Source organism: Nelusetta ayraudi, unplaced genomic scaffold (genome assembly GCF_046127955.1).
Source record: "Nelusetta ayraudi isolate G7.1 ecotype Tasmania unplaced genomic scaffold, CSIRO-AGI_Nayr_v1 ptg000132l, whole genome shotgun sequence".
NCBI classification, from domain to species: Eukaryota; Metazoa; Chordata; class Actinopteri; order Tetraodontiformes; family Monacanthidae; genus Nelusetta; species Nelusetta ayraudi.
In genome coordinates this window covers 1040409-1065015 of record NW_027466182.1, presented here as the reverse complement: position 1 = coordinate 1065015, position 24607 = coordinate 1040409, and the positions used below count along the sequence as shown (strand labels likewise).

Sequence of the window (24607 nt, the reverse complement as noted above, 5' to 3'; positions counted from 1 at the left end):
CTGGTTGGATCATTTACTAAACTCGTTTAATTTCAACAGGAAGGTTTGAGGTGTTTGGCCCATACAGACCTTACTGAAGACTTACTAGATAGCTGAGAGACAGAGTGTCACAGCAAAGCGAATGAGAAACCAAGATTCACAGACGTGGAAACCATTAATGGGAACACGTTCATTTCCTCCGCTAGCATCACAGCCTCTTCCTCCTCCTCCTCCCGTAAGTGAGTCTGTGCTGCTGATACCGAAAAAATAAGGCGACGTATCCCCGTTGATGTGGCGCGTTTCCTCTGGAACTCCCCTGCTGCTGTAAAGAAATAAAATGTAACCTTCTCTCTCTCTGTAACCCGCAGGTCACTTCACAGTGCAGGCCAGACAGAAGAAGTGACCGCCTGATCCTCGCCTCACATCGTCTCATCGTAAGCCACATCAAACGCTCTCACATCCACTGTTCTTCTTCATTTGCACACACACACCCTCTGTATTCTCACGCGTACACCTCTTCTCTTCACGCACTTGTTACGTCACTGTACACCCCCCCGACCTCACCTGAAACCTCCCCTCACTCGCCTCACTCCTTCGTCAGCCCCTCGCCTTGCGAAGCGCTTTTCACTGCGGCCTCCGACATGTTCAGCGTCCTAGTCCGGACGCTCATCGTATCATTGCGCCTTTTTTTCACCAGCTGCTCCTCCGTTGCGCCGGATGAAAACGGGTCGCCCTGGTTCGTCGGCTGCGTCAGCTGCAGCGGCAGCCCCTGGACGCCCACAGCAGGTGCCGCTGCCCCTGACCCGGTCGCTTGCTGTCGACGCTGCATGGATGAGGGGTGAGTCATTACTACCCAGCAAGCATAGTCCGCTGATTGCTTACTTGTTAGATTAAAAATAAACTTAATCTAACAAGTAAGCAATGTTTAGCAAGATTTATTTAAAAAAAAAAAAAAAAAGATAAATCTTGCTAATAGGGAGTGATGTATTTTATGCAGCACTCACTTGAAATGTTCTGCTTTTATATTTATATATTTATAAATATATGTAAATTTATTTTCTTATGGTTCATCTGCAATAAAATAATGTAGATGTGAGGATTTTATTTATTTTAACATTTAGGCATACAAATATTGCATGTCCTGGACGAAACCTTTAAAACAATAATGTTATGTTTTTGTTTTATTTTACTATTTTATTTTATTGTGAGCCCTAAAATGTTACGTTAAAATATCGACCGTCGAAATGAGTGTCGGAAGTGAAATTTGACTGTTGTATTTTTTCTATTTATTTTTATTTTGTATTTATTTGAAAAAAAAAAAAAAAAATCAGATAAAATCACATTTCCATCGCCGTGCTTATATTTTTCTCTCTTTCTCTCTCTTTTTTCTGATTGTTCTCAAAGGTTCGAGGTGGCAGCGGTGGCATCAGAGGGTTGCTACTGCAGCTGCTGGCAGGATAGTTTGGAGATGACAGAGTGTTTCAGTTCACCTTCCACAGGAGGGGCTCAAGAGGCGGGAAGAGGAAGCAGAGTGCAGAGGTGAAGCAGCTGCCGCTTTATCCGCTTCATTTAACCCAATACAAATATCTTTCAGCTGGAACTTTCTGAGGGCATGTGTAGCCATTATACTTAAAGTCAACCTGAATCTGGCTTACTAAGTCTAAATAGGACTCCAGTGTGACAGTTTATTGGTATTTTTTGCTGTGTAGCAGCCTGCTGCTGCCTGTTGGGGATGGCCGGTGTGCCGTGGCGGTCTACAGAGCCAGAGGACCATTTCTGCGCAGCATCCATCTCTCTCTGTCAGCGCACAGTGTCCAGGCTGGAAAGGCTTTCGCAGTGGAAGTTTCAGGAAACCTGGCTGGACGGCCTGATCAGCCCACAGGTCAGCAGTCTGAAAAAATCTATAAATAACCTAAATAAATAAAATAACTTATCACGTTATTTTCTTTGTATTTTTTTTCTTTGCTGCATTTAAGATGCATTTTAATAAGTTGCAGCAAAGTTCGCAAAAAAAAAAAAGAAAGTCCCTCTGGAAGTCTGACCTTGAACATGGTTGCCCCTGGCTGTCAGTCATGCTCACAATGTGTGAACATGAAATGATTTTTTTTTTTGACTTTTCAGAGCAGTTAGTCATTTTGCAATTTAAGTATTAAGGTACCTGTTTGGATATAAACTTGAAATAATTTAGTGTATATTAAGTTCATTTTTTTGTTACAGACGTAATTTTCATTGTGAATTTATGCGATCAAAATTTAAAAATGTTTTGTTTATATTTGATTTTCAAATTTGTAAAAATTTTGGATTTTTTTAAATCCATGATTATAAAAAAATTAAAAAAAACTCATAAAGTCATGATAATTATTTCATTATAGTTATATAGATCTACCCTAATTAACATGCTCGATTTTCATGTTCAAAGATATTTTTACCAAAACAATTAATATCAGGACATCTATGAATAATTTTTTTTATAATTCTAAAAAAAAAATGGTAGTGGTTGATTTTTGTGAAATGCAAATTTTAGGGTATGAGGGTTTCAGAAGGCAGAACTTGTCTTACATCACTGTTGAGATTTGGGAAACGACCCGTAAAGGTCAAAGTTCACATGATGCCAAGGTGCTGGATGACGGCTCCTTTGTTGCGCTCCCGGACTGGAAGGTGGAATCTCCGGGAAAATATGAACTCAGTGAGTTAGCTGGAGCCCATTTTTAAATTGAATAATAAGAACAACACTTTTTCAAAAACAAACAAAAAAAAAACCCACAAGAAAATTCAATCAAATTGTGCTCTTTTTCTCTTTTCTGGCTTTCAAATTCAGACGTCTGCGTGTGCAACCCTCTGTCCACGCTCTGCACCACCCTCCAGCTGTCAGTTCTGCAGCTCTGCCCTCACAGCCCGCTGCTCTCGGCGCTCCCAACCTCCACCGCTTCCCTACCAGCTGACGACACCATTACTGCCAAGGTTGAGGCGGCGTGTCGAGGCAACCCTGCAATACCTGGCAGAGTCAAAGGTGATGAACAAACCCCTGTCTTTTCTCAGAGCTTTCCCGACAAACCAGACAGAAAAAGCCTGGAGGAGGATAAGGTCTTCTCTCATGCAATCCCCAGCGGTTGGAGCAGCTTTCTGGTGAGTCACCCAATCAATGCTGTGTGCACACATTTGTGTTTTCCTCATCAGAAACAACTGAGTTGATGATGTTTTAGCTGGGTTTAATTGCTGTTTGGTGTAATTGTGACTTCCTGAGAACAAATTTCTTAAAAAAAAAAAAAAAAGAAATTCAAAATTATCAATTGACTTGAGCTGCCTTTCCTTTATTTAAAAGTAAATTTAAAACTTTAAAAAAAAAATTCAATAACTATGACTAATGAAAAACATTAATCATATTCTGAAGTTCTAGTACACACTTGCACAAATGTGTTTTTATTGCTTTCTTTTGTACTTAATACAAAAAAAAATACATAGATTTTTCTGTATTTCTAAAAAGTTCCCCCGCATAGAAGGTTACGTTAAAAAAAAAATGTCCTCCTGCAGCAGCAGCAGCAGCAGAGCCTGCAATCAATTTTTATTTTTTCTTTGTCTTCTATGGAGCATTCCAGTCAGCAGGAGTTGCCTCCTGGTTTATGTCACAATGCAAAGGAAGCAGATGGGTCCTGGAGCCCATTGCATTTAAGATAACATTTTCTTTTTCAAGTCGTCAACATGAATAAGCAGGATGAAAACTGAGAAATCCAGTTCGCATAGAAACGCTTCAACCTTCATGCATCACCATGGGCATTTTCTCATGTTTGACTCCCACATTTGCCACCTACAGGTGGTTTTTAATCTCACAGTGAGGGTGTCGGAGAGCCAGCTGACCTCTGGTGAAGTTACCTCATTAGATGTGGAGCACATGCCTGTCCTCTGCATCATTCCAAATGCTGAAAACTGCACCGGAGACACAAGGAGGCACACCGCTGGCATCCAGGAGGAAGATCTTTCGAGCAAAACACACAAAAATGGCACCAAGTTTGTCTGTGCACCCACTCGGGCCTGCGCACACATCCCTGCTCAATGCCTGGTGCTGTTAGTGCTGGACGTCCCAGGAGAAATGGCATCAAACCAGGAACGGTGCCTTTCATTTCGAGTCGTAACTCCTTCCAACATGACCGCGTTTCCTCTGTCGGACGCAACGCCGCCGCATGGAAACAACAGCAGCTGCGCGTCGCCGGCGATATTCCTGGAGCGCGCGGGAACAGCTGCGGTCAAGCTTCAAGCCCAGGCCCAGGTGTCACCTCAGAACAAAAGCCCGATGTCATGTGAGAAGGGGAACGGGGAGCCGTCACCGGATGCCAGAGCGAAGCTAACGTGGCAACCAGGCGCAGCTGAAGGTCCCGTTCCCAGGCCGGCCAGCGACGGTGAGGGAGTTTGCAAACAATCAGTGCAGATGGAGCCGTTCAGAAAGACAACGTGGTCTTCCAAACGCCTCGCTTCTTAATTTGCTGTTCATAATTTACTGGCTTGAGAAGTTTGCAAAGCGCTCAGGAGATTTTCCCCATATTTAAATAATCAGTCTTTATTCTACAATTTTCTACAGTTTTTTAATGAGAGTCTCCATATTATGTAATAGTCACTTAACCAATGTCTCCTGTCATTAATATAACTCTCACCACCATTTTTTAATTGTTCTCATCCACTTGCAGTGCAAATTTATGCCGAAAAACAAGCTTACCTAACAAACACCGATGTGACTTTCTTGGCCGTGGCCGAAGAGACGGCGGCCCCTGCGGAGTTCCTCTGGCACTTTGGAGACTCGAGCTCGGCCACAGTCTCCTCCTCCAGGAGCATCACCAAAAGATTCAGCAAGCCCGGCAGGTGCGAGATGGACAATATACATCGAGAACACTGCAATCTCAATTTTTGTTTGTTTTTGTGAACGCTCATCCTGTCTCTTCTCTCTGTGACGCAGGTACGATGTGGTGGTGGTCATGTTCAGAGGCCGGACCTCCTCCACCTCTGACGTGTTCCCGCTGCGGGTTCAGAGGGCGGTGAAGCTCAACCGGCTCCTCCATCAGCCCTCCGTCCTGCTCGACCAAGCTGTTGCGCTGACGTGTCGGGTCACCGACGGGACCGACGTCAGCTTCCTGTGGAGCTTCGGAGACGGAACTTCCCGGCTTGGGAACGCCACCGAACGCCACACGTTCCACAGGTGACTTGATTTTTTTTCTCTTCCAGTTTTTGAACATGTGAAACATTGAATGTTCACAACATTCTGTGTCGCATATCTGCAAAGTGGTTTTTGCAATCAATCCAACGATGGATAAATGGATTAGCATTTAAAGCTAATTCAAAATCCTTTCCCAAGGTATTTAAGTGACCCATCGACCACCATGCGTATGTTAACGTGCATGATTGTATGTGCAATCTCCTCTCATCAGGACAGGAGAGTTCAGGGTGACTGTCACCGCGTCAAACCTGGTCAGCTCTGCATCTCTGAGCAGTCACATCTTTGCTGTGGACCGACCTTGTCGGCCTCCGCCTGTTAAAAACATGGGGCCGTTGACTTTACAGGTGCGTCTGGCCACCTGGGGCCAAACATTAGCATGCTTGAGTCGCTGAAGGAGCGCAACATGAACCCTCCTGGACTTTTACAGGTGCGGCGGTACGAGGATGTCCGTCTCGGGGTGACCTACGAGAGTGAGGTTGAGTGTGAGTCCAGAGGCATCGGCTACACCTGGACCCTTTCTGACTCCGCTGGACAAGTCGTCCCTTTAGCCCTCATTGATGTTCACAAACGGGCCCTCATCCTTCCCAGACACTTCTTGGATTATGGAACCTACACGGCTACTGCAAGAGTAAGAGCCAAAAACGAGACGCACTATTTTCTTTGAGAGAGAGAATGCCGATACTTGTTTTTTGTTGCTCCTAAACAGTGTGCCGCCCTTTGTGATGTCACAAAGACCACTGATACCTCCAGGCGTTGGTTTGGAGCCTTTGCCCTCAAATGTGCAGAGGGTCCAACAAAGCCACAGTTTTAGCAGGAAGCTAAAAACAAATGTTTTTGTGGGAGGCTGTAAACACAGGGCTAAATAAGTTTCTTTTTCAGAATCTTTATTTTGACCTTTGGGTAAAAAGAAACCTTGAATCTTGATAGGGAATAATGGACTTGGAGGTGCATGCCAGATGCACTGCCTCATCATCATAGTTGTTCCTATAGATTCTCTCGCTAAGATGAATAGTTTCTTTTTTTCAACCTAATTTTCCTAATATTGCTTTACGTCCACGGCTGTCCTCTCTCTGCAGGTTCAGGTCATCGGCAGCGTGGTGTACAGCAACTACAGCGTCAATGTCCAGGTGGTGCCACGGCCCCCGGTGCCCCTCATCCAAGGTGGCACCAACATCTTTCTCAACAAACGGGACGACATCTCGTCGATATCTCTGGACGGGCGGTCGTCCTATGACCCCGACTTCCCCGAGAACCCGCTGGGCTTCGACTGGACGTGCAGACCGGTCAGCGCCATCTCCAGCTCCTGTTTCCTACGAGATCCTCCCACTTCGTCCCCCGTGCTCGCATTTCCTGTCGGTCTCCTCAAGCCCACCTTTGACCAGTTCCGCTTCGCGCTCGCCGTCCGCAGCGGTGAGCGCGAAGCCTCCTCGGAGACGTTCCTCACGTTGACGTCCGACGTGATCAGGTAAAGAGATCTCATGTTAAAAACATGGACCGTTTTCCCCAGTGGACCACGGTTGACAACCCACATTGTCAAGTATACTGAGCAATTCTTTTAATGTAATCACTGTAATAGGCAGTGTTGGGGACTTGTTACGTTTAAGTCCCCAACTTGCTTTGATACTTTGATAATGTAATTGAAATAGTTACACTACAGTTACATTTTCAATGGGGCAACTAAAGTACACTTGCAAAGTAATCTTCCCAACTGATTTTAAGTTCCTAGGTGTTCATTGTGCTAATAGTAAGCTAGTAATAATATAGGAGCTTTAGCTGATGCCAATGATTTCACTGAGATTAATTCAAAATTATTTTTTGAAATGAGGGATTTCCAGTTAAAAACCAACCCAAATAGTACTAAAACACTCACTGATGATGGATCTTGTGTGTCTGACTGCAGCAAGGTGTCACTAGGCTGCTCCCAGTGCCGGGGCGACCGGCTGAACTGGGACCAGCCCTTCGCTGTGAGCGCCTCGTGCGACGAGTGCAACGCTGCGCCACAACACATCCGCTTCTCCTGGAGCCTGTATTTGGTCGATGTGTCTTCAAAGCCCGCCGTAGAAGGTAACAAAAGGGAGAGATTTGCTTGTGGACGACAGCAGCGCCAGAACAGAAAACCCCACATACCTTTTTATTCTCTTCCAGTCCCGTTCTGTTACGCAGCAGATCTCAGCGCACCGGCCGCCGTCGTGGGGCCTTTCTCCCCTCGGACCTCAGAGGTTTCGCATTCTTCGGGAGTGCCGCGGCACACCGCTGCACCCGAGACCTCTGCCTTTGTCCCTCCGGCCGAGGATGCGTTTGAAACAGCTGCCAAAAAGAGGGAAGCGGCAGACGGGAGAAATGAGACGGCTGAGGTGAACAGGCCAGCTCCAGGTGCTTTTAAACACGCACAGGAAATTCTTTATTATTATTATTATTGTTATTAATAATAATAACTAGAAAATGTTTAAAACTGATGCAGCATAAGGTTACAGTTACAGTAAAATGTCATGAATTATTTATCAGCTTATCCTCTTTATGTCCAGGAGAGGATCCCTTTTACCACCCCCTGGGAGCGTTTGACCCTCCGGGGCCTTTGTACTCCTCCGCTGAATACCAGCCACCTGCCCCTGACAACAGCGGCGTCCTATTTTCAGGCCGCTCCAGTGACGTTATCGGCGAGCACCCAAAGAATTTGGACTCCTCTGCCGACTGGGAGTTTTCTTTTCCTGTCTCGGAGAGCGTCGACTACTCGGGAGGTGGAGCAGGTCGGGTAAAAAAAAAAAAAAAAAAAAAAAAAGCTGAGCTACACTTTGTGTTCTTGTCCTATAATAACACACACAGGAAAAAAAAATCACAGATTTTTTTTATTTTTTTATTCTTCCTCCAACAAAGACACATGGAGCAGCACAAAAGCTTGACCCCCTAATCTAATTAAAGGCTCATAACCAATTAATGTGCCTTCAGCTCAGACCAAAGCGCCATGGCAACTGTTCATAGTGGGACTGCCAAGATTTCAGATGGAAAATTTGGCTTGTCCCTCGTGCCAAATTCCAATAAAAGCATTTGGAGCCCAATCAGCTTCTTCCTTTTGGTCGCGACAAAACCAACAAACAGCAACTACCAGCCGGTCCTGGGCTGCTCCTCGGGCCTGGCTGTCGCTGAAAAGTATGCCACGGACATTATCACAGTACGATGGCACTTTCACCGAACAAAGAATGGCTTTCACTCTGAACTGGCTGGATGGACACCACAGCTTGTTATCCCCAAAACTGGCAGTACTAAATCCAACCAGCCTGCTTGAATGTAATAGAACACAATATATTGGTTGTTTTTTTAAATGTTTTCGATGTGCTGGAATGCATAAGGTGAATTCAAAAGAGGTTAGGATGATGTGATGCACCATCTCCCACCTTAATGAATGCTGTAAGAGCACTTGGCACACAAGATCAAAAAGGAGGCGAGAGATCTGGGTGCAGAGTTGTTGTTTTTTTTTTCAACCACTGGAGGGCAGTAAAGGACAGCGTATGCAACTTTCGGGAAGTTTTCAAAAGATAAATGGTTTTAAACGGAAGAGTCAGCCTTACGAACGCGAGTAAAATGATCATGCACTAAAAAAAAAAAAAAACTGTCCGAATAATCTATTGATTTTATCAGGAGAGCAAAAACAACAAAACAACTGCCTTTCTCGTCATAACATTGTGCTGTTACATTCACCAAGTGAACCCCAGAGTTTTTCTATGACAGATTACGATTTTGAAGTTGCCCTGGTGAAACCAGAGGAAGGAGACCCAGGTTCTTCTGCAGGCAGACCAACAGGTGAGCACCCACTACGAAGCATCAGGATCGCACAGTGTGTCACAGACTGCTAACGGTGGATAATCTCAGGGGTGGATGATGAGTCCTACAGTCCTGGAGATGGTTCTGGCCTGCAATGGGAATCGACCGAAGACAGCGGGAGCAACCTGGTGGACCCCGGACTCCAGCGTCGTTTGACCCAGGAGCCGGTGTTGCTGGATTTACCTCGGGAACCGATCGACGACGTGGTGTTTGACACCTACACTGACACAGGTACGCTAGTCAAGAAACCCAGCTGCTTTCAATCTTATGGTTTTTTTTGTTGTTTTTTTTTTGCTCATTTCAGTCTTTACCCATTTGTTGGTCTCTTTTTCCACCTTGGCAGGACTTTCCTCCCCTGTCCTCGGCTTCAGATCCTTCAGCCTTAAGCCCGGGAGCAGATACATGTTAGAGGTCACTGCCAGTGAGTTTTACAACAACAGCTGACAATTCTTGCCCTAGGGAAAGCAAGGGACGTGCTCCTTTTCCCTACCAAGCAGTGTAGTAGAATTCCTACACCAGTCCAAATCCATTGAAGCAAGGTTTTCACCATGTACATTTGGTTGTTTCTCTGCATCCTTTAGAGCACCGTGACAGTCTTCTGGGACGGGCCCAGCTTTTCTTCAAAACCAGCCCTGCCCCAAGAGGAATTATGTGCCAGGTGCAACCAGTAGTAGGCATGGAGTTGTACACACACTTCAGCATCTTCTGCACCTCGGGGAGAGAGGTAAGCCCGTACTGCTCTCACTAATCAATTTGATCCAAAATGCAAGAAATATGCACAACCATACAATGCTTTTAATTCCTTAAGAGTAAAAGTGGGCTCATGGCAGTGTCTCTTGGTTTTTGGTCGCATGTGACGTACCTGTTTTTTTGTTTTTTTTTTAACAATTTCTACAATTATAGCATTTTCCTCCTCCACTGTATTTATCTCTTACGCGCAAACCCACTGTCCCCATGTTGATACTCATGTGTAAAGGACTTCATATATGAGCACAGCATCCAAGTAGGAGACACAGCGCCCAGGATTCTGTACCAGGGGAGGGACTTCCAGTACTACTTCAGTCTTCCTCAAGGTGACCCCCGTGACGACTTCAAAGGTAAAAAAAAAAAAATCCACACCTGTATCCTTAGTGAGTCCTTCTATCTTAACAGGTTAGTGCCAAATTGTCCCTTTTCTCCACCATTTGACTGCTTTATGCTCCTCCAGTAAATATTTACACTGAGATCAGAAGCAGCCTGGATGGGACGGCCACCAAACCTTGTCCAGTCACCGTCCGTGTCCTGCCGAGCTTCCTGAGAGATTCCTCTACGATTTCGCACCTTGATCCCGATTTGGGGCTGTGAGAATCTTCATTCCATGTTATTATTATTTGCAGCACGATTTTGTCACTGTTTCGAACACGTTTTACCCTAGTGACTTGTAAATTGCGAGTAAAATGTCAAGCCGTGCCTTACACACCGCTGTTGTGACTTTCTTTTCTCCCCCACCAGTTCAGTAGCGGGTCTGCGGAACCTGTCGGCTCTGCTGCAGCTCGGGAACACTGCGGAGGTGCGGAATTACATCAGCCTCCTCTCCGGCGTCTTGAACAGGCTCAGCCTGGACGCCAGACGCAACACGGTTGCGCTGAGGCGCACGCGCAATACGCTCATCAGCACAATGTGCGGTCTCGAGAGCGGAGAACAGGTGCGCAAAGCTAAACAAACCCAAACAGACCTCCGCTTTTATTTCTCCAGCATTTTGGTAACTTGTCATCAAATCCCAGGCGGCAGTGGTGGACGGCATCCGCATTCTCACACAGCTTGCAAGCGTTTCAAATCAGGTAGGTGGGAAGGACTCATTTCATTCACCGTCAATGATGAAGAGATGTTAAGATATTTATCATATAGAAAGATATATATCACTGGATTTTTCCACCAAGGTGACGTTTGCAAGTGCAAGAAAAATGACACTTCATGTTCAGTCTGCGTCTGAGAAGCTCTGGAAGCACGGCGCTCCGACCTGGTCCTCTTTGGACGAGAAGACCCTCAACACCCTGGTGGACCTGCTGTCCCACAGTCTGCAAGCTATCGCCGGTAGTGACAACTTCAAAGAGGACTCGACGCCTTCAGACGGACGCCCGACCAGCGGTGGACGACGGCCAGGTTTGCGGTGGCAGGCGATGCAGCTGCTCGCCGATACGTTGGAGATGACCTCGGACCTCATACTGGTAGGAGGAGACAACCATGAGTTTTAAATTTGACTTGTGGAAACAACCATCTTGCACCGCTATATTTATAAGGAAGCCCAGTGTGGACAATCCAGCCCGCCTGGCAGTGCGTTTCGTATTTAGGGTGAACGCTCGCGTCCTCAAATAACCAACGAAGAAGAAGGTGGACATTACAACCATATAGTGTCACAGAACACAATGTGAAACTCAACAGGCTGTTCAGCTAACTCCCATCTTTCTATCTCGCAGAAGTACATCTTGTCTCATGGGGCCCGAGAGCACAGAGTCACTTCTGCTTTTGCCTCATTCTACGCCACGCACCTCAACCAGACCTTTACGACCTTTGCGAGCGGTTCGGCCCACTTCGGCGTTCCCGCCTCCCTGCTCCAGCCTCTGGCTGCTGGCCGAGGCGACCAGCGTCCACCCTGCGTGCTCGCCGTCGTCGCCCAACTCGTCCGCAGCCCTTACCCCTGGACCCTCCGCCACTGGACGGTGAGAACGACGGGATTCTTGATGACGATGAAATAGCAACGACTCCTGATTTTTTTTTTTTTTTCCTCCTGTCCACTGCCAGCCCAGCGGACCTGTGTTTGACTTCAGCCTCTACGAATGCAGCTCGAGGAGGAAGATCCCCGTTCGCTCCCTTGTCCAGCCAGTGAACGTGGAGTTGCAGCGGCTGCCCCAAAACGTTTGGTTCCCGCCTTTGCAGCAACTTTCTCAGGGTGTCGGTGGTTTGCAGTCGAATCATGCAACAGCCTTGTTTCCATCAGACCTCTGCCGACGAATGTGTCCTGCAGCGCTGCCAGGTCAACTACCACAGCTTCAACATCACGCGCGAGCGCCTGCGGCAGGCCATCCAAGTGAGGGCGACATTCGCGCGGCCGCCTGGCAACCCGTTTCCCATCATGCTGCTCTTCAGGTAGGGCTGCCGTGACCTCGGTCGATGCGTTGAAGAGGTTTACGCTGAGGCCTTGAGGTGAACTCTGCTGCCACAGGATGTTCGAGAGGCCGACTCCCAGCGTGCACCACCTGCGGTGGACTCACCGCTGGAAAGGCAACGAGATGCGATTCACTCTGCCTTCATCCTACATAACTGGTAGGGAATCTAACGGCACATCATATTGTCTTTACTTTCCTCCTAATACAATGATGTGCACATCAGATAAAATACTTTTTGGCATAGTTGTTGAATCATGACATAAAATATGTCTGCTCATTTTGTTTTTTCCAAACCAGACGAGAATGAATTTAATTTGAGGTAGCAGTCTGTTACTGGTTTAGACAACCAATCAAACAATAACCATCAAATGTTTTTGATATGTTTCATTTTTGTTCTTAATTTCTGTCATCCCCACCTTTTCTTAGCTGCGGGAGTCGCTCATGTGGCCCTGCTCGACGCCGATTTCGAGAAATCTCCCAAACACAACCGCGCGAGTGAACAAGTCAGCTACTCCCTCACGGTCGAGGGGAGCCTGTGCGTGACGTGGGACGACCACCAGAGGGCGTGGACGCACAGCAGGTGCTTGACCCGGCAGGCGGAGTCATCGGCTGCGGTCAGCTGCAGGTAAAACTCACAAACTAAAAAAAAACATTTTCTGACTTATATTCGCATGCTCGGTGAGCCGTGGCGATAATGCACAAAAATAAAGATTCACTTCCTGTGTGTTGTGCTTGTTCCAGCTGTCACCACCTGGGCCCTCTGGCTGTGGGGCAGCTGCTGATTCAAAGCAGCCTTGACACAGCAGACCTGGACCACTTCCTCAGGTGACTGCATCTTCTGTAGACTCAAACGCCTCACATCTTGGCTCTGCAATCAGCCCTCACTGGTCTCCATATATTGGAATGAATATGCACCACTTTCTGCTTTTTACTCATGACTGACTGTCTCCTGCCCAGTGTCTCCAGTAACTGGACGGTGCTGGTCGTGCTGGTGCTGTGCATGTGCCCATACATCCCAGCGTGGGTGGCTTGCAGGCGAGCTGACGTCTCTTCAGAGGAGAGCCAGAGGGTCCACTACCTATCAGACAACTGCCCACATGACTCGTATCTCTACGTTGTTTCAATCCGCACAGGTCTACGGTCTGCAGCCCGTATGAGTGCAAAGGTAGTGCAAAGTATTTTTTTTTTCTTTTTTTATAACTATTTGGAGATAAAATAAATCGGCTTATCAGGCTCAAAGTAAAAAAAACTGTTCCTTAGTGCATATTTATTAAAAAAAGCAAAACAAATCAGCATCATATTATTAGCGATCAAAATCACAAGGAGATTAGATTCACATTTGACAAGAAGTATTTTTTGGATACCCTGTACACAGTTTATAACGATCCCCTCGGACCTCACTAAACTTCCGTTTCGAAAAAGTTGACACAATCATATAAAAAAGATTTTTATTTGTCAGGAGATATTAAGCAGGAGTGGTTTCAGATGACATCAAAGGGCACAAATTAGAATATTAATGAATCAGAGTCTTGTTTTAAGCTTTTTTTTTCTGCTCCAAGTATTAATGGATACATTCTCAAAAATGGAGCTGCAAGAAAAGAACATCTTTTTTAAATTAGTCTTTTCTTTATTGACCTACTAAAAAAATTAACTTAATTAACGAACGCACATGATGCTGCTTGTTCGTCCCCCTTGGCTCAGCGTTCACTTGTCAAAGGGAAAAGTAGAAATCCACTAAAAGTGGTGCGATTGTTGGCGTCATCCCAAACCGTGGTGTTTGTCCGGAGAACCATGTAGACCACGTCGCCCTTTTCCAGTTTTAGAACAAACGCGTTTGACAGACTGACGTAGCCGTGGGCGTCGTTCACGTCGTAGCTCTCGGTAACGATCTTGCTGTTGTGATAGAGCCTGAGTCGCAGGACGTTAGACAGGCGGGCATCCCAGGCATTAAATCTGAAATAGTACACTCCTTTGACTGGGGCTGTGAAGATGCCTGCAACCCAGAATAATTTCACATAAGTGTCAATTTAGTGGGAAATGACCTCCTTAGTGTTGCAATTGAAATTTAATTTAACGTATTAGTGATGAAAAATGCAGTCAGTTACAATCAGGTTCTCAAAAATACACAAGTATTGAGTTGCTCATTGAAAAAGATTCTTTACATGCATAAAGAATTATTTTAGCCCTTTAGCCTTATACACAGACTAGTCATGCACCTAATGCACTAATCTAACTACCCAGGAAATCACTTAATATGATCGTACAACAGTTTCGCAAAAGCAAAATGGTCACAATCATAACATTGTTTCCAAATATATTCAGGCAAATTTCTGTGTCGAGGGATGAGTTGAGTACCTGTCACTGGGTTGTAGGCGTGGCCAAAGTTGCTGAAGACCTTTGTGAATTTGAGTGTGGTGTCAGTGGTAAAGGGCCCAGTTTGTCCCACGTCCGTGAGGCCGACTGAAAACGCCACCAGTTCTCGGTCTGTGGAACGTGAAGCAGCAGGGTGAGAAATATAATGTGCGCTTGCACTGATTTGCTCGTCTGTCGAACCGTCGTCAGGCCTCTACCAGTGTTCTCTCTCTGGAGCTCCTTCACCGCAGCCTCGTTAGAGAATATCTTGGTCTCCAGGACTGCAAACACACACAGCGTTTCACTTCTATCTGGAGCGGCAGCATGACTCCGACATCACCAGGAAGACTAATCAGTTAGAACTTTATGGTTATTACCGTGGGAGCTCAATCATTTAGGCTTTTATCAAATCACATCAATTAAATTAAAAAGTGTTACTTTTGACTGTTTTATAGAATATAATCTGAAAATGACTGAAAGGCCCTGTATTACACCAATTCCAGTGTACCATAACAGATTATCAAATACACAGCAGGTTTAGCCCTGTGTTTACAGCATACACCAAAAAAGATTTTATCTTTATCTTTTTGTTTTCCGCTGAAACTGATACTTTGTCAGTAATCCCAAATGCACAACATGAAAATACAATGTGAAAGACAGAGGTACACAGTCCAATCCCAGACCTAATGCAGTGCGTGCAAGCCTACCTGAGATCTTATTTTCACTTGCTCCAATTGTGGCTTTAAGATCTGCAGCAAATGGCTGAATTAATAAACTGACAGATGTTGAACAGATGTTATTATTATTATTTTTTTTTATGACATACAACCCACCTGCATTTTCTCTCTTGAGCTCCTCCATCTTGTTTTCAACACTGCACAGTTTGTCCTTCAGCACTGTGATGGCATAGAAAAACACAACTTTTACATAATAATAATAATAATAAAGGACATAATTATAAGTATTTCTCATTATTTCAGCTATATTTAAACATAGTTGCTCGGCATAATTAAAATGTATTCTTAGCAGAACCAAAAGTCTGTGCTGCACCAGCCTCACCGGCATTCTCTCGCTGGAGGAACTCCATCTTGTTTGTGCTGTGATTGAGCTCCACTTTATGCTCGATGACCATGTCTCGCAGCTCCCTCAGCTCGGCCCAGAAGTTCATGGCGAGGCCTAAATCTGTCCTGTTGATGTTCCATGCTGCCCCTCCGTCATCACACCGAGCCCGGTGCAGGCAGAGCAGCAACACCACCGTGACTGTAGCACCTCTCATTCTGAAATGTCCACTTCAGCTTCTGTCTTGTTTACACTGTAACGAGGTCACGGAAATGCTGCGTTTGTGACCCTGCGCATTGTTGACGTGTCCTAAACAAACAGAGCTGATTCAAAGAGAAGAGCAGTTTCCATGACATTTCATCTGAAGTCATTCTTTTGAATTGTTGTTAAGAAGGTGGATGACAAGTTATGAGCTGTTGAAAAGAAAAAAAAATATTGGTTTTCATTTTAGTTTTCAAAAGATGTGGATTATGACAGATTTCACTTGGGGTGGGTGGGGACTTTGCTCCCCACTTTGTTCAGAACTAGACTCGACCTTCCAGTTTGTTTGTACTTTTTATGCAACATGTTTGCACCCTGGTTTGCAATTAGTATAAAAACACAATAATATAATGGACATTTAAGGACATTCATTCATTCAAAGGCTTCACTAACTGAGGCGTTGTGTCCAATATATCATAGTAACGAAAGTATAATGATCACATAAGCCAGATTCAGTTTACCGTATATGTCCGAGAAAACGTTCCCTCTGTGATTTCCAGGTCTACATGTCGCTGAAGGGTGAGGATGGGGTCTCGCACACAAGAGAACTACACGTCCCAGGATGCAATCTGTTCAAAAGGAACTCCCAAGATACCTTCATAATCAGGTGGAATCCACTATCAAAACCTCTAGATCATTGAAAAAAAAAAAAAAAAAAAAAAAAAATGCACCTATAACTTCAACTTGGAATGCAACTCATTTCACAATACATCAACCCCCGACATTTAAAAGCACCCAGGCGTGCAGCGGCTGACCCCCCCCCCCCACCCCCCCCCAAAAAAATGATGTTTCATTCAATCCAACAGTGCGCCAGAAAGCCTGGGCTCGGTGTCGGGGGTCCACATTTGGCACGACAACTCGGGACCCTCGCCAGAATGGTACCTCCGAGAAGTGGCGGTGTCCGAGGAGGTGAGGAGGAGTGGGCGTGGCCGGGGACGAGCTTGGCCGTTCGACGCGCGGTGCTGGTTGGCTGCGAGCGAAGGCGACGGCCAGGTGGAGCGGGTGCTGCGAGTCTGCGCCGAGGCCCCGGGCTTCTCTCAGGTGGAGATGTTAACGCAGCACACTAATAAAAAATAAAAAAAACTAAAAAAAAAAACAACGGCATTTTTAGTGGTTGGATAGTAATTCGGAAACTTTTGTAGTGGTGATATAACTGCTTAGACTATACTACTGCTTGCCATCCTCATACCTTGCAGTTCTTTCACCTCGAGCTGCCCCGCTGCTTTTCCGACCACCACCTGTGGGCGTCGCTGTTCCTCTGCCCCCGCGCTCACGCCTTCACGCGCACCGGGAGGCTTGGCGTGAGCCTGGCGCTGCTGCTGGGTTACGCCGCCGCCAACGCGGTCACTGTGTCCCACACGGAGCGAACGGTAGGCCCATAAAACCAGCCGGCCGCCTGCCAGCACACGGCAGCTCCAAACATGTTAGCTGTCTCCTGAAGTGGGAAGTAACTAAATACAAATACTTTGTTACTGTACTAAAGAAGATTTTTTTTTTCCCCCCAGGACTTTTTACTTTTACTTCCTACATTTATCCACAAATCCCTAACTTTTTTACTTCTTACATTGGAAGAACATGCATGTTAGTTTTGTGTTTAAAAGTGATTAAAAGATCCAAAGTCCTGTTGAAATGTACCTATTTTATTATATGATTTAAAAGTGCATCATATTTTAGAGTGGGATTATTTTAGTTCCTCGACTTTTAGGTCATTACATTTTCACTACAGAGAAAAATAAAAAACGTAAACATTGGTAATTGTTATTAAAAGTGTAAACATCTATGTAACCTTTGCCACCTCTGCCTGTTGTGTGTGCGCAGCTGCCACTAGAGGTGGGCGTGGCCGACGTGTCAGCTGTTTCGGTGACGACTGGACTGCTGAGCGCGCTAGCGGTGTTTCCAGCAGCAGCGGTGGTGTTGTTCTTGTTTCGGCTGCCAAAGGTCAAGGGGTCGGGGGACGCCGCCGCCAAGGGGGAGGAGGGTCTCGAAGGTTTTCGCAAAGGTGAGTTTCATAAACGAAGAGTGTGCAAAAAAACTGACCTATTTTTTTTCTTTCAGCGATAAATCATTTGTTTCTTTTTTTTTTTGCCTTCGCACAGATGCTCGTCCCCAGGCTGACAGGACGGGCCAGCAGCGTCCCTCCTGGTTCAGCCTCCCGCAGCAGGAGGACTTGGGAAAAAACAGCCAGGTGAAACCTCAGCTTCCTCTCTCTCTGGCTGCTTCTCTTTACTTTCTCTCTGTGTTAGTCTGTTTCAAATATTTCCCCTCCTTCTCTTCTTTTTCTCTCACAGGACGCAGTCCTCCCGCCAGCTTTTAAAAACACTCACGGAGAAGCTGTCAAGCCAACTGACGTGGCCAAAGGCATCACAGAACCAGAGCTTCAAGAGATCACACTCATTTCTGATGGTCAAGATCAGGAAGCGTTCAAGAGCAACAGCAGGTTGAAAGGGAAAGAATCAGCGTTTGAGTGGTGTCACTGTCTGGCCTGGGCCCTGTGCCTGCTGCTGGGTCTCTCCTCTCTGCTGTCGGCAGCAGTGCTGGGGACAAGGTGGGACGCGTGTGGGCGGCGCCAGTTTCAAAGGCTCAAACACGTATCCTGTGTGTCAACTGGAGATCTGTCTGGATTTCAGATTCAGCGGCGGCGAGGCCCTGCTGTGGGCGCACTCTCTTTTCTTCTCGCTGGCGTCCTGCGTCTTCCTCATCCAGCCAGCCGTGGTATATTTGGGATTTTTTTAAATTTTTGTTATAAGTTGCTTTGAGAGTAATAGATTCAACTTCATTGTCATTGCACATGTCACAAGTACAGAGCAACGAAATGCAGTTAGCATCCAACCAGACTGCTTAGCAAATATACAGAATATTCACATAATATAAGCTATATATGTATATATAAACTGTATATATACATCTGTATATGTATATATATTTATCTATATGTGTATGTATATACAATATGTATATATGGACATATGTATATATTTATTTATTTGTACTTGTACATATACATCTCTCTCTCTCTCTCTAAATATATACATATATATATATATACATATAGTGCAAATGAATAATTGATCTGTTGCTATGAAGTGCAGGTGTGAAATAATGAAAAATGAATAATATATATTAGCAGAAGTACAGTATGTACAGAATCTAGCAGGTAGAAAAATACACAGATGGGATTGATCTGAATTTAGTAATACAATAATAGAACAGACTTTAAATGCAGATGCATAACTTTTTTCCTCCCTGTCCTCCAGGTGGTAACAGCGGCCGTGGCTGTTTCCTTCTGCCGCAGGAAGAGAGCAGATTTTTGCAGCTCCTCGTGCAAAAGCGGATTCGAGGCGGTGGCCTCACGGCACTGGAGCCACAGTAATTCTCATTTAGACAGACGCTCCCATCTTGAGAAGGTGATCGACTGACTCCACTCTGCTGGTTCCTCCCCTGTTCTTTTGTCTCGTGATCGTGACTCGAATTCTTGACCAAAAGCTTCTTGGAGCTCGCCGGCGCGCTCGCTACCTCCGCCTGGTTCGTCCGCCAGCGCTGCGCGAGCTGAGGAGGAGCCGAGGGAGGAGGCGGAGGGAAGCTCTCTTCCGTAAATCTGTCAGGTGCCTCTGCCTGCTCCCCGTCGCCGCACCGGTTTGCGTGTGATGATTCCAAACGTCTCATTTGTGCTGGTCTCATTGAAGGGATTTGTTTATCTGCGGCTCCATGCTCCTCCTGATGCTCTGCATCAACCACAGCGTCTCCTTCTCCAACCATTACCACCTTAACAAGGCCATCACACGAGGGCTTCTGAGGTAAATCTGTTCTTTAATCCCTCTCCGTATGTTTTTTTATTGGAAACATGGGAAATTAAAATGCACTTTATTTCCCAGCCAAGGCCATCACAGATCATATTTTGCCATAAAGAACTATGAAGACTGGTGGGAGTGGGCCCAGACCAGCCTTCTTCACTTTTTGTACAAGGATGCACTGAAGGCAAAAGCTTCTATTTCTACTTTTGTACTTTTTTTTTGAACCATTTTCATGCAAGTCTGTCTGACCTTCAAAATAAATGTCAATGCCGAGCGAATACTTTTGTCCTGATAAATCTGACAAATCAATGACGCTCAATTTCACCTGACAGCCCCACATCCTGACTGGGGAGCTGGTTCTTGAGAAGACGGACGTGTGCAGCTCTCATCATTTCCCAGTAAGCCACAAAGAATATTTCAAGTTTTAGGAGTTGGGCCAACAAAAACTGGAATTGATCCCATTTTTTTTGTTTTGTCCTGTATTTTGTTACATAACCAGTTGACAAATGATTTCATTTCACGCAAATAGCACATCCCCCCCAGATGATAAAGGTACGAACACCTTTTTCAACAGTATGACAACTATACTTCATATACAACTTTCTTCAATATGTGACAAAAATTGGAACTCTAAATACTACTATTGAAGATTTTCTTTTATTCAGCTGTACTTTCTTTTCATAAAATCCTAAATGTCTGACTGACAACTTGGGCTCTGTGATAGATGCATTATTCATTTTACCGTATGTCCTTTAAATGCATTTTGCATTACTTTCTTTTAGATCTCAAGGCAGAATTCCACACCACAAGGTCTTGATATTTCCTTGTCGGGAAGCAGAACATTCAGTCACCGATCAGACTGCACAGTAGGACCAAGTGCCACAGCGATGTTGGGCCTCACAGAGTAAGAAACCCACGCAGAAGAACAGACCCTGGAGTGATGGACCAAATAACTAAAATGATTTATTGTGCTGTGGGGCACTTCTGTAGGTCTGAAGCTGCATCCAAGCTGAAGCTGCTGCAGTCAACTGGTTGGCTGGGTAGACGGACTTTGGCCTTGAAGGTCCAGTTCACCTTATACAGCCCCGCGCCCAACCTGTTCACCAGTGTGACCATGCTGGCTGAGAGGAGCCCCGCAGGCACCCTGCTGCCTTCCGCAAAAGTCCAGTCTGCTCAGGTGTATCACAGTCCTGCCACATGGGACTATGTAGTAATGGTGTTTCAGGTAAGATATAAAAAAAAACCAACTAAACTATAAATGAATGAAGATGAATTTTTCCATATTTCCCTCATGCTTTTCTATTGTTCTCCCCCTCCAGCTCCTCTACCTTTTTATTTCTCTGCTGCACCTGTGCGATCAGATGTTATCTTTATGGCAGCAAGGCTTTTTCATGTTCATGATCACACACAGCAGATGGCTGGAAGTGAGTCACCCCCTACACACGCACAACTATGAATAGATTTTTTTTAAATAAATAGATATATACATATTGATATTTGGACAGGTTGTTAACCATCAAACATAAAATAGGTGCCTGGCAAATTCTCACAGTCACCAAATGTAGATTCTGCCACGAGCCAGCAAACAAGATCACTATGACCTCAACTAAGAGGCTAAAGTAACCTGTAACATGCCTGTTGTGCAATATGGGCAAAGCACCAAACGGAGCTGTCTGGATGAAAATGCCACATAATTACAACAATCATAAAATAACAATCAAGCTTCCGATTACGTTCCTATTATGTTCTTATGTTCTTATTATAATACTGAGGCAGTGGGTTAAAGATCACAAATGGCCACATGCAACGCTCACTTTCGCCCCCTTTCACATCTTGCAGGTCAGTTTGCTTACGGCGACCCTGGTGTACTACTTTTGTTACATCAGTCGCGCTGCCTTTGCCGCGGAGGCGGCAGAGCTGCTGCGGACGCACAATGGACAAGGACGCGTTGACGTCAGCCTCCTGGCTGCCAGGGAACAAGTGAGAGACAGAAAAAAGATGAATGAAAGCGTTTAACGATTAACACATTCGGGTCTTCCAATCGCAGTTCATCACGATCCCAAATCTTAAGCACACCAGGAGAGGGTCCAAGTGCGTGGTTAACGGTGGAATAAAGTGCCTTGAAGGTGACAGTGTGAGTTCAGAAGATTGTTTGCACAGATTTCAGAGACTTTTCTATCCTTGTCCGCAGTGTATTCGCACCCTGCGAGGCGTCCTCCTCTTCCTGCTCTCGGTGAAGCTCGTGAGCACGCTGGGCTTCCACAGGACAGTGGCCAACTCGGCCGCGCTCCTCACCGCCACGATCTCCAACCTCCTCTGGCCAACGGTCAGTGCACTCTGCAGCAAGACCACTCATCGTGAAAAGGAACAGTTCGCCCAAAATTGAAAACGCACCTGCTTTTGCCAATCAAAGGATTAGAAACGATCCAAGTGGGATGATAGTGTGGGGGTTTCACTGTGTCAACATAATGTGTCGGGAGGCAGGGGGTAAGATATTGAAAATGGCCTTCATTTCCTCTTCCAGATTTCAGGACTCATCCTGACGGTGGCGCTGTCCAGCATGGGAAACCTTCTGTTTGGGCGAAGCTCCAAGAGCTTCAGCTCATTTTCCCACTCCTTCCAGACTCTCTTGTGTCACCACTGGGGTCCGAAAGCTGCAGATGGTCCTCACTCCTCCTGGAGTGATTTCACCCACCCTGCCTTTTTCTCTCTTCCTTTTACCTTCTTCCTGGTTTGGACAGCACTGGTACATACGTCACACACTGCATCATTCTCCCACTGCCTTTTCCATGCTCATCTCCACAGTTTATTTAAAGTAAAGAAACAAAAGAAATGTCCATGCAGGTTGTCTAGATTGGTGTGTAACAGGCTTTGTTTTTTTCTGCAGGTGACGTGTGTGGTGTCCTCACTGGCCCGAAGCTCTAGAAGATCTCGGAGCAGAGGCAACTTTTTCACCATTGCACAAATGTTTGTCCACATGAGACAGGTTGCGTCTGGCTTTGTTTGGAAACGTAGCAAAGTGCAAGTCGAAAGTGTCTTGAAAGAGAAGGTGAGAGTGACGGAATGAGCCATAAAACTAAGTCTCATTCAAGATGATTGAAACTTGCATTGTAGTGAAGGCACTTAAATGCTGCCGCTGAATGTGGGGGTGCGGTGTTAGGAAAACTCCTCCGTAAACCGCTTGTGGAACGCGCAGATCTTCTGCAGCACAATCTTCAGCTTCTCGGTGCGCAGCGAGATGGTCATCCTGTAGGGGAGGGAGGCTGTCGGTGAGAGGCTGATCATTTGAAAGGACATCGACTCTTGTTTCTCTTAAGTTGTGACTCAACTAAACACTGTTGATATGTCGGCAGTTCCTGAAATCAACCTCTCCGCTGTTAGATAAGACACAAACCCCAGTCAGACGTTTCCCTCTCTGGGACCGCCTTTGTTTCGTCTAAGTGTAGACAACACAAAGCATTGTTTTTTTTTTGTTTGAGAGTGACAGAATGAGCCATACAACTAAGTCTCATTCAAGATTATTGACAGGGTTATTAAACAACACAATGCCCAATTTTCTCCTCACATTCTCCTAAACATTTCTAAACAAACAATTTCCTAAAGAATTTCTTCCATGTGTTTTTCAGACGTATTACTTTGAGGAGTTTGAGGGACTGTTAGATGAACTTTTGTTCAGGCTGAGCGTTCTGTCAAACAGTCTGCACCACACTCTTCCTGCTAAAGCCCACTGCTACATGGAAGACAGCCCTGTCGTCTCACCTCTGCCAATACACCTGGACACACAGGTGATCCCATACATGTCTTCAGAGAATCATTGCGCGGCATGTTTAAAAAAAGTGCCTGTTGGACAGTGAGTGCTGCTGTTTGAACGTTGCGATTCTGTTGCAGGACTTTGATGAGACACGTTTGATAGGGAACCCAGTGATGACTCGGCACACACACAACATTCTCCATGCGCTCCCTCCATCCAACCTGCTCCAGTAAGACACACTTTTTTAAAAAAACGTATGCTGACACTTTTATTTAAAAAGAAAAAAAAAGTCACAAATTCATTATTTTTTTTCTAATTTGCCATTTTCAGTTCTGAACCTAAGAGGAAGATATCAGAACTTCTGCAGCTGGGAGACCAAAGAGAACATCCTTCATCTTCTCACGTGAATGCCGTTTTGACTGACGTGTCAACTTGTAAAGCAGGAACAGAAGTAAACAGAAGATTCAGTGCACTGCAGTCCAATTTAGAGAACACGCTGCCCCACCTAGACTCAACTCCACTTATCACACAAGATAGAAGATTATTTAGTAAAAGTCAGGCTACTGATAAAGAGTTAGTAGTCGAGGTTTTGGTCCATTCAGGACACGCCTCGACAACAACGTGACTGTGAACATAATCTCAGAAACTCCAGCAGAGTTTTTTTCTTCATCTTCTTTTTAAGTACAGATTGGTGCTGCATGCACTTTATACTGCAGTTTCTAACTATGTATCACTTTTGCCTCTAAAGATCGGTTTTGTTGTAAAATAAACACATTTCCCACATGCATTATGTATAATTCAATTTCATAAATGCTAAATGCGTTAGTCATCATCAAATTCTTCCCTGTTTTATTGGGCCCTCAAGACTATTAATGTTTTACCTATTGCCCCACCTCTTTGAATCAAAGTTCTATTTTTTTTCCCACTTTTTTTGACCAGTCATTGACAAATGCGCCCCCCCAACCCTTCAAGACGAATATCAAAGTCAGAGACTAAAAATGTTCTGTTTTGATTTGTTCTGCAAATATTAGCTATGCCCTTTAGATATTTAGAATTCCAATACACATGTGTGCGACGTGTAAACTGTATCTCGTTCCGCATAACTGCATTAACGTTTTCATATACACCAGGATATTTGTGCGGGGAAAATAAATAAATAAATAAATAAATAAAAGTCCAACACGGCTACTATAAACAAAAGTACCCAATAGCGTCATCCTACGTAAAATTGAGTGGCGAATTGTGA

The 24607-nt window shown here is 45.3% G+C and overlaps 2 protein-coding genes across 3 annotated transcripts; one reads left to right on the top strand and one right to left on the bottom strand.

The window, feature by feature from the left end:
• Nucleotides 1–374: 374 nt before the first annotated feature.
• Nucleotides 375–24555, top strand: pkd1l1 (polycystin 1 like 1, transient receptor potential channel interacting). Its single transcript, XM_076051131.1, is given in 51 exon segments — nucleotides 375–817; nucleotides 1384–1518; nucleotides 1692–1861; nucleotides 2504–2665; nucleotides 2798–3105; nucleotides 3791–4373; nucleotides 4659–4830; nucleotides 4925–5164; nucleotides 5394–5526; nucleotides 5610–5810; nucleotides 6259–6647; nucleotides 7083–7246; nucleotides 7328–7555; nucleotides 7708–7929; nucleotides 8909–8980; nucleotides 9050–9232; nucleotides 9345–9422; nucleotides 9583–9725; nucleotides 9978–10098; nucleotides 10209–10341; nucleotides 10493–10685; nucleotides 10765–10821; nucleotides 10921–11208; nucleotides 11458–11700; nucleotides 11783–11896; nucleotides 11979–12127; nucleotides 12204–12304; nucleotides 12574–12772; nucleotides 12889–12972; nucleotides 13105–13312; nucleotides 16320–16426; nucleotides 16626–16860; nucleotides 17016–17189; nucleotides 17638–17818; nucleotides 17916–18004; nucleotides 18108–18364; nucleotides 18447–18531; nucleotides 19074–19223; nucleotides 19303–19421; nucleotides 19503–19613; nucleotides 19692–19824; nucleotides 19943–20008; nucleotides 20393–20514; nucleotides 20601–20835; nucleotides 20930–21034; nucleotides 21450–21634; nucleotides 21636–21936; nucleotides 22135–22659; nucleotides 23237–23395; nucleotides 23499–23590; nucleotides 23692–24555. Coding segments are annotated over 51 exon segments (9396 nt in total). The 5' UTR covers nucleotides 375–620; the 3' UTR covers nucleotides 23987–24555.
• On the bottom strand, nucleotides 13579–15790 carry LOC142904840 (collagen alpha-1(VIII) chain-like). Of its 2 annotated transcripts, XM_076051197.1 has the most exons (6): nucleotides 15559–15790; nucleotides 15333–15395; nucleotides 15207–15248; nucleotides 14718–14780; nucleotides 14503–14631; nucleotides 13579–14140 (listed from the first exon to the last, which is right to left on the bottom strand). In XM_076051197.1, the coding sequence occupies exons 1-6, from the start codon at nucleotides 15773–15775 to the stop codon at nucleotides 13845–13847; spliced, it is 810 nt and encodes a 269-aa protein (XP_075907312.1). In that variant the 5' UTR covers nucleotides 15776–15790; the 3' UTR covers nucleotides 13579–13844. The 2 variants fall into 2 exon arrangements, with proteins under 2 accessions (XP_075907312.1, XP_075907314.1); XM_076051199.1 differs by lacking the exon at nucleotides 15207–15248.
• Nucleotides 24556–24607: the final 52 nt, after the last annotated feature.